Source organism: Myxocyprinus asiaticus, chromosome 27 (assembly GCF_019703515.2).
Source record: "Myxocyprinus asiaticus isolate MX2 ecotype Aquarium Trade chromosome 27, UBuf_Myxa_2, whole genome shotgun sequence".
NCBI classification, from domain to species: domain Eukaryota; kingdom Metazoa; phylum Chordata; class Actinopteri; order Cypriniformes; family Catostomidae; genus Myxocyprinus; species Myxocyprinus asiaticus.
Genome location: NC_059370.1, coordinates 46,093,455 through 46,103,454, shown reverse-complemented (window position 1 = coordinate 46,103,454; position 10,000 = coordinate 46,093,455). Strand labels below are relative to the sequence as shown.

The 10,000-nt window shown below is 42.9% G+C and overlaps 1 protein-coding gene across 1 annotated transcript in view; it reads left to right on the top strand.

Moving 5' to 3' along the window:
• The first annotated feature begins 4,896 nt into the window (after positions 1-4,896).
• The window catches only part of stx18 (syntaxin 18), a 19,562-nt gene continuing 14,458 nt past the window's right edge, over positions 4,897-10,000 (top strand). The window contains exon 1 of the mRNA XM_051658487.1: positions 4,897-5,107. Coding sequence (XP_051514447.1) covers positions 4,925-5,107 — 183 coding nt within the window. The 5' untranslated portion in view covers positions 4,897-4,924. The remainder of the gene's footprint in view (positions 5,108-10,000) is intronic.

Below are 10,000 nucleotides of genomic sequence, written 5' to 3'. Positions count from 1 at the left end.
CCCTTCTTCTGGTTTTGCTGAGATTGAAGCCCACCTCATCCACATAAATGTATTCATGGATGATGGCATGGGCATCCATCTCCAAAATTCTCTGTGAAAGACAAAAGAATATGTAGATCAGTATATGCATAACCCAATAGCCTGACTTGGTAGGTGCAAGTCTGATATATTGGAGAAAGTGTTGTATGCATACATCCACAAACTCATGTCGAAGGTTCTTGACTCTGTCACAGTTCCTTTCAAATGGGACCCTGTACAGCTGTTTCATTCTCAGGTGATTTTTCTGGAGGACACAATGTATTGTTGAGGGGCTCACAGCATTTATGTTAGCAAAAATTGTGGCATCATTAAGGATATGATTGTGTATTTGGCAAATTGTTATAGCATTATTGGCCAAAACCAAATTCATGATAGCCGTCTCTTGCATAGCGGTCTCTTGCTCTTCAGTGAACATGTGATCTCGCCCACCATGAAACCTTCGCCTTTCCACTCTGTAGAAGATTCAAGAACAGTGTGAGTGTGTGCCATAAACTGTAACATAATATATACTATTTTATACAATATAGTCAGAATGTCTTCTTACAGTCAGCTGTACTGTACAGTATGATAACCCACCAGACTGTGACCAATCATGCAGTGCACTGCAGTAAATGGATGCATGGGTGCTAAAATATATGTATTATAGTATACCGTATGTTATGCTGAAATAGCTATTATGTGTACATTAGAACATGTGTACATTACAGTAGATTGTTACATACCTGTTCTCATTTCTAAAGGTTCGAATTATACCCGCCACTGTAAATCGACTCTCTGTCCAGCCTCTCTCATTGTTAAACCGTGGTTGATCACATGATCATCAGAGATCAGAATCTCATCAGAGACCACTCTTCTTGTTCCTGGTCTTTGTCCTCCTCCTCTTCCCCTTCCAACTCGTCCTCTTGCTCCTCTTTGAACTCCTCCTCCTCTAATTCGAACTCTGCCTCGTCCTCTGACTCTCATAGCATATAAGAAAGGATATACAATTTTTATTAATAATATTTATACAATTACAATTTTAATTATTAACGGGGGCCTGGGTATCTCAGCGAGTAAAGATGCTGGCTATCACACCTGGAGTCGTGAGTTTGAATCCAGGGTGTGCTGAGTGACTCCAGTCAGGTCTCCTAAGCAACCAAATTGGCCCGGTTGCTAGGGTGGGTAGAGTCACATGGGGTAACCTCCTCGTGGTCGCTATAATGTGGTTCTCACTCTCGGTGGGGCGTGTGGTGAGTTGTGTGTGGATGCCGCATAGAATAGCATGAAGCCTCCACACGCGCTACGTCTCCGCGGTAACGCGCTCATCAAGCCACGTGATAAGATGTGCGGATTGACGGTCTCAGACGCGGCGGCAACTGAGATTCGTCCTCCGCAACCCGGATTGAGGCGAGTCACTACGCCACCACGAGGACTTAGAGCACATTGGGAATTGGACATTCCAAATTGGGGAGAAAAAGGGGAGAAACCCCCCCCCCCCCAAATAAAAATATAATGCATATTAACTCAATGCATTCATTGCTAAAACTGTGGATTTAACAAGTGTCCCTTATTTTAAAACTTCAAAAGTGGCAACCCTATTTGTGTGTGTGTGTGTGTGTGTGTGTTTGTGTGTGTGTGTTTGTGTATGTGTGTGTGTGTGTTTGTGTATGTGTGTGTGTTTTGTATGTTTGTGTGTTTGTGTATGTGTGTGTGTGTGTTTGTGTGTGTCTGTGTTTCACAGGTCTAATTAACCTGCAGTAATAACCTCTTTATTACAGATGTTTATTCATGTAATGTCTGCTCACATTTTCCATCTTCAATCTTATTTCTCCTCACTGCTTGTAAAATGACAGAAACGCCCACAATAACAGCTCCTCGTCATCGACTTTTTCATTTTTACTTTTCTTTCATATTTATTCCTTTTCTTCATCATATTTCAATCATTTTACAGCTTTGAATGTTACAGACGCTACATTTGTAGAAATCATATTAAAGGGTTAGTTTATCCAAAAATGAAAATTGTGTCATGGTTTACTCACCCTCATGTCGAGCTCCCTTCACCGGAGACCACTTTCTCCCCAGCCTCGGTGGTCCTGGTGACTTCCTTCATCGAGCCTCCCATGGCTCCACCCCTCGAGCCTTCCACGGCTCCACCTTCCTTCATCGAGCCTCCCACTGCTCCACCTTCCAAGCCTCCCATGGCTCCACCTTCCTTCATCGAGCCTCCCACGGCTCCACCTTCCTTCATCGAACCTCCCACGGCTCCGCCTTCCTTCATCGAGCCTCCCACTGCTCCGCCTTCCGAGCTTCCCACAGCAGTGCTCACAGCCGTCCAGAAGAGGAGGAGGAGAAGAAGGGCTCCTACTCCTCGACCACGGAGGTCATTCCTCTGTCACTGCCAGTGTTCACGGCCATGGAGGCCATTCCCAAATCGCTGCCAGTGCTCACAACCACAGAGGCCGTTCCCCTGTCTCTGCCCGTGTTCACGCCCACGGAGGTCGTTCCCCTGTCACTGTCTGTGTTCATGACCACGAAGACCGTTCCCCTGTCTCTGCCCATGTTCACGACCATAGAGGTCATTTCCCTGTCACTGCCAGTGCTCAAGGCCATGGAGGCTGTTCCACTGTCACTGCCCATGTTTACAACCACAGAGGTCGTTTCCCAGTCACTGCCAGCGCTCCTGACCATGGTGGCTCTGCCCTCATAGTCTTCCACTGCTCCGCCCTCAGAGACTTCCATGGCTCTGCCCTTAGAGGCTTCCGCCCAGTCCATTTGAGACTCTTCCTCCAGTGGCTCCACCCACTCCTTCTCCAGGTGGCCACCCACTCCTTCTCCAGTGGCGCCACCCGCTTCTTCTGATACTCCTCCTCCAATGTCTCCTGAGCCACCTACTGCTCCAACCCCTACTGCTCCACCTCCAGAGTCTCAATTCTCTGAGCCTGCTATGGCTCCGCCCACTCTGTCTCCTGCAGCGCTTGCTTCTGAGCCGCCTACTGCTCCACCCCCTGTGGGTCTGCCTCCAGAGACTCAATTCCCTGATTCGCCTGCAGCTCTGTCCGCTCCGCCTCTGGCTCCACCTCCTGAGTCTCAAATCCCTGATCCTCCAACGGCTCTGCCCGCTCCACCTCTGGCTCCTCCTCCTGAGACTCAAATCCCTGCTCTTCCTGTGGTTCCGCCCGCTCCACCTCCGACTCCTCCTCCTGAGTCTCATATCCCTGCTCTTCCTGTGGCTCCGCCTGCTCCACCTCCGGCTCCTCCTCCTGAGTCTCAAATCTCTGATTCTCCAGCGGCTCTGCCCGCTCCACCTCCGGCTATGCCTTCTGAGTCTCAAGTCCCTGCTCCTTCTGTGGCTCTGCCCGCTCCACCTTCAGCTACGCCTCCTGAGACTGAACTCCCTGAACCACCAGCGGCTCCACCCCATGTGGCTCCGCCCCCCGTGGCTCCGCCTCCTGTGGCTCTACCTCCTGCAGATCCGCCCCCAGGGTCTTCACCACCAGCGCCTCCACCCCCTGTGGCTCTGCCTCCAGCAGCTCAGCCCCTGACCCTCTGCCAGTTCCGTCCTGGTCTCCTGATCCTCCGCCTGCTCCCTTCCTGGAGCCGCCTCCCAAACTGCTGAACCCCACTCCATTCCTGGAGCCACCTTAATGTGAGGTACAAATGAATTCTGTGTCGGGTTGGCCATGGCACACTGTGTGTTCATGAAGATGTTAGAAGCGCTTAATGTGTTTCCACCGATGCTGTTCAAATATGACTGACATGTTTCTAGATAATATGTATTTATATAGACACTATATTCATTTATATAAAGAACTATTTTAGAGCAGAACATTACATTAGAAAAAATATCCATTACTTTTTAAGATTTCATAGGTTTGTATGTACAAGTTTCCTGATATTTTCAGGTTTTCCATGACAGTAAGAACCTTGATTGTCATTAATGCATTAATCTTTCACAGTCAAACACACACAATGTCTCTCTGTCTCGTTCTCATTATCTGACCATCACAGAGACATACTCACATCCTTCATGTTCAAAACAAAAACAACACAACACTTTAAATGTGAACTTGAGAAACTAGATTTACACTTTTACAAAGCACAGTTTTGTTTGTTAAATTGTAAGTGTAAGTGACTCCAGCTAGGTCTCCTAAGCAACCAAATTGGCCCGGTTGCTAGGGAGGGTAGAGTCATATGGGGTAACCTCCTCGTGGTCATGATTAGTGGTTCTCGCTCTCAATGGGGCGTGTGGTAAGTTGTGTGTGGATCGTGGAGAGTAGCATGAGCCTCCACATGCTGTGAGTCTCCGCGGTGTCATGCACAACGAGTCACGTGATAAGATGCGCGGATTGACGGTCTCAGAAGTGGAGGCAATTGAGACTTGTCCTCCGCCACCCGGATTGAGGTGAGTAACCGCGCCACCACGGGACCTACTAAGTAGTGGGAATTGGGCATTCCAAATTAAAAAAAATTATTAAAAAAATTAAAACAAACAAAAATGACAATTTAAACAACTTTACAGCTCAAATAATACACAAGTTTTAACAGTAGAATTAATGTAAGTGCTTTTATAAAATTATAAGCGTCACATTTCTGTCTTTAAACCCTCCAAAAATGTATCCCATTGACTTCCATTGTAAGTGTCTCACTGGAACACAGATTTAAAGAAAAGGAGGGACGAGTCGAAATTAATTTTTGTGGTAATCAATATTATGACACAAATGCTGCTGATTGAACTGAACTTGTACTAAGGAAACTGGGCTCAATAGTTTGAAAGGCACTTTATTTTCATCGTGAGTCCGAAGCGTTTTCCAGCTTCCGGAAGTTGATGTTGTTGTCATGGAAGCAAGCGCGTCCGGTTCTCTGCGTGTGTCTCAGGCGGATGACGTCATGAGGCGACGTGTCAAACATGGCTGCGGATATCACATTGTTATTCAAAGCGAGCGTGAAAACAGTGAAAACGCGCAATAAAGCGCTCGGACTGTTCGAGAATAAAGCGCTCGGACTGATCGATACAAACATCAGAGAGGACACGAGCAGTGTGAAGAGACACAGACAGAGAGACAGCTTCACTTATAAAGCCAGAGAAGTGGTGAGACAGCAGTTTAATTCATATTCACTGTGATCGACTGAATCTGTTTAAAAGTGTTCATGGAAGATGTAAGACATTATAGTATGATAATATATGGGTGAATCCATAGAATGTATATTTTAACCTTTCCCCTCAAAATAATGATGTGAAGTATTTTGTCTGTTTTTTGCTCTCAAAGTAATATTTAGTAAATGACAGAACTGCAAGCATTATAATGTTATTAACACACAAGCAGGTGAACTCATGAAGAGATGATTTACTGTTCATACATCAGGATGCACATCTGCATATAGACCATTTACAGTGTTTCTTTATGATTTAAATAAGTTCTGTGGTTAACCTTCACCTTTTGTTCTACAACATAAATTACACACAAAAGTGAATTTTTGAAGTTGCTAAATAAGGACTACAACTAATATGATTGATAAATCAGAAAACCTTTGTGGTCCGTCTGTACTTGCTAATAACTTGTTTTAAATGCAACATCTACATTGCCGTGAGACAGTAAATAATGTGAAATCTCTTCATGTAATGTACAGATTAGTGTTGTCAATACCAAAATTTCAGTAGTCGGTCTGACATCAGGAAAACTTCACGATTCTCGACTTCAATTTTGATACCACAAAAAAAAAAAACCCCATTGAACACACTCCTTTAGCCTATTTAAAATGTTATTAATCAGTGTCTATAATAAATTAAAACAATAGCACGTGTCCTTCGATTGTTTCTCAATTAAGTAAACATTGCTTCAAGTTTTATTTTTATTTTATTTAAGTAGGACACTGAAATTAGTGTTATTTTTTCTAAATTCTGTTTAATTTTTTGTGAATTCCATGTTTTAAAGTTTAATTCAATTGAATTGATAAAACTGTGTCCAATCAAATAAATCCAAACTTTAATCAGATGAAAATATATATTTTTTTAATTTATTTTCTTCTCCACAATTTGGAATGCTCAATTCCCAGTGCGCTGTAACTCCTCGTGGTGGCGTAGTGATTCGCCTCAATCCGGGTGGCGGAGGACGAATCTCAGTTGCCTCCGCGTCTGAGACCGTCAATCCACACATCTTATCACGTGACTTGTTGAGCATGTTACCACGGAGACGTAGCACGTGTGGAGGCTTCACGCTATTCTCCGTGGCATCCACGCACAACTCACCACACGCCCCACCGAGAGAGAGAGCCACATTATAGCGACCACGAGGAGGTTACCCCATGTGACTCTACCCTCCCTAGCAACCGGGCCAATTTGGTTGCTAAGGAGACCTGACTGGTGTCACTCAGCACACCCTGGATTCAAACTCGCGACTCCAGGTGTGATAGTCAGTGTCTTTAGAAAATAGAGCAATTAATTTTCAACATACAGTTGTGTTGATTGTCAAATAAAGAGCTCCACAACAGATCACCACATTATAAATAAAAACATTGATTAAAAACTTCTGTTTTGTACAACAGCACTCTTGCTTGTGAGATATTACTTAAATATAATAATTAACATTATTACAATAAATATTACATTTTACTATAGGGGCACAAACTTACACTTTTTGGTTTTCTTAAGTTTGTGTAAATGCACTTCACATTAATTTTACACACGTATGGTACACATATGTGGACTTGTTTCGTGAATACAGCATATGCTTTTTTTCACCGTCTACCTCGAAAAGAAGGAAAGTGGAATGTTACAACGTGCCCCATAGGCGGGGCATATTGTAACATGACCATTATGACTGCTTAAAATCCCCCTCTAATAACTGTATATGATCTAATTAAAATAAAAAGATAAACTAAAATATTACGTCAATAAAAAACATTTATAATATAGCAATAAGTTTGAAACTTGACAATGACTACATAACAAAGCCACAGCATTGGCTGAAATAAAGCATGAATTGATGACACACACACACACACACACATTAAGGGGAATTATGTAAATTACATATCTGACTGCATGGAACTGCATATAGTTTTTTTGTAATTGGGGCACATTGTAATGCTGCGTTACAGTGTGTCCCATCAGAACAACTGGGATTTAAAGCTGGCTGGTCACTTCTGCTGGCTATCTGAGAATTAAAAGACTAAGATGATTACAGATTGGACATTAAAAGGATACTAATTTGCCTCATTTTAAATAAACACTAAAAACAGAAATGAAAATTAACTTTAATGTCAATTTTGACTTTTGCTACTTTAAAATGAACTTTTGGCGATATCTTCCAAAGTTTTTAGAATTTTGCCTCAATTTTTGTGTTGATATGGCAACAAGTAAACAAATTAAGTTTCGCCTTACTAGCATGTGTGGAAACGTTTAAGCCACGTGTGTTACAACTAGCCCCGCGTTAGTTTGTGCCCCGGGCTCCCCTACAGTAGTAATATAATTGTCACAATTTCTTCAATTTTATGCATCAAGCTTTTTATTTTGAATTGAACATTTATTTTGACGTGAAGGCTGAATCTGTGTTTTTGACGGTAGTTTCGCACTTCAGGATAAGACGTCGGTTATGTGGCCCAGTGTGATTATTAAGATAATCAAAAATGCTGCGATTTAATTATATAAATGTATAGTCTGCGGGTGCTGCACACTTTACAGTGAATGAGCGCTCTCTTCTGTCATGAACTAAACAAACGCAGCGCTCGATGCTCATGAAATGTGCTGTTTTGAGCGAATGAGCGGCTTCATTCACTTTGCAGCGTGCAGTCATCAATTTGTGGTCTAATAATCACACTAGGAAATATCCATTTTTTACATTTGATTAATTGTCCATTTCAGTGTAAAGGAGTAACAGCACGAGACAATAAGTGTGTGCGCAATTAAAAGCAGCCGTCTGTCAGTCAGAAACACTGGGATCATTACATCTTTTTTACTTTAGTATCGACTTGGTATCGAAGTACCGGCACTTTTGACATCATTCTTACTTTACTCACAAATTGAAGCCACAATTCTAAAAACCCACTGGGACTTCCCGAGGGAACTCATGGTGAATTAGTCTTGATTGAACTTCCCAATAGTGACTGTGAAACAGTGATGAACCTTCATCTACAGACACTTTTATTGGTCATGGTAGTGCACTAATTCTTGTTAATACACTTGTGAGTTGTAGTTTTTATGACGCACACACTTGTGCAGTAAAATAAGAATTGCTTTTATTTGTGGAGAAGCGCTCTGATATGATCTTTCTGTTTCCCTGTCGTGAAGTTCCAGTTTTCAGCGCTCCTCTCAGTTTTCATTCCATAAACATGCTGCAATAACATTTTCATTCAGTTTTTGACAATTTCTCTCAGTAAGTCGATCCGCTGCAGAGCTCGTGATTAGAGGCCGAAGATCAAAACACAGTCAATATTAAATTAGTCCTGCAGTTCGGCGGTTCGGCTCGTAATGCCCAGCAGATGTTTGGGAGCGACGCGGCTCCTCTGCGACTCTTCACAAGACGGATAAAAAACAGCAGGAAAATAAACGATGTCAAATGCGTCTGACTGTTTGTGTGCCGTCGAGCGCTGGAGAATCAGTCGAAGGCCTGAAGCTCATGAGATTCCTTTACCTCTGAAAGAACACGTCTGTGTCTTGTCTGATGTATGTTCGCTGGTTTAATGGTCTTTCTCTCTCTGCTTTAACAGCATTTTCTCAGAACTTCCTAAAAACTGCGGCCAAACGATGAGACTTATGAACTAAAAATATTATCGAGTGACCCGACTGACGTTCTGAATTTAGGAAGTAAACCATTATGCTTTATTTATTTGACAGCTTCGTTCCCCTGCACTGAGATGAATCTCAGATCATTTTGTCACTTCACCATGTGCACAGTGAGTGAAAGTCTTTGGTGCATAAACATGCAGGATAAACCATTACACAAGTATGCACACATATCCACAATATACCGTACATATAAACACATTATATAAGTACACACAATTGAGCAAACTATAACAAGTTATCCACCACAGTAATATACATACAGTAGTACATACAGTGTGTTCTGGAACAGTCCGAGTGTTCAGAGTGTTATAAGGGTGTAAAGTGTGAGATTGGGAATGGGTGGCAGAAGTCTGATGTTCTGGGGGCTGGTGCGGGTCCTGATGCTGCGGTACCGTCTGACCGATGGTACCAGGCTGATCTTACACTTGATTTGATTGATTGATTGATCCGAAGGACTGGAGATTGATTCCTCTCCTGCCCACACGGGTGTCTGTTCACATTGGACTGTTTTGTCTGAACTGCGGTAGTACTAGCAGCAGCTGTTCAGCACTGTAACATAGGGCTTGGTAAAAATACCCTCTACAATGCAGTTAAATCACTGACATGTGCAACTTTGGGTGTATTTACCCTTGGTCACTTCATGTGTTTATTTTTTTGGATTTCCTCCCCAGTTTGGAGTGCCCAATTCCCAATGTGCTCTAAGTCCTCGTGGTGGCGTAGTGACTCGCCTCAATCCGGGTGGCGGAGGATGAATCTCAGTTGCCTCCGCGTCTGAGACCGTCAATCTGCGCATCTTATCACGTGACTTGTTGAGTGTGTTACCACGGAGACGTAGCGCATGTGGAGGCTTCACGCTATTCTCCGCGGCATCCACGCACAACTCGACACGAGCCCTATGCAAATACTGCTGTTATGTTATGCTTTTTTCCTATACTGACGTGGCGCTGTTTGTGCGGAGTAAAGTTTACATTACTTGAACACCCAGATGAAACATGCAACTAATATATGCAATTTCAAGACGTTAGATGAAATTCATGGAGTTTGTAAAAAGCTCAAATGTGACATAATGAAAAAGTAATGATAAAATGAAATGTGAAAAAATGAATATTTTCATAATGTACTCATTTAGAAGGTCTCTTGTATCATTAACATGCAAAGATTCAAATGATACGTCATCAATAGTGGTTCACATCCTCA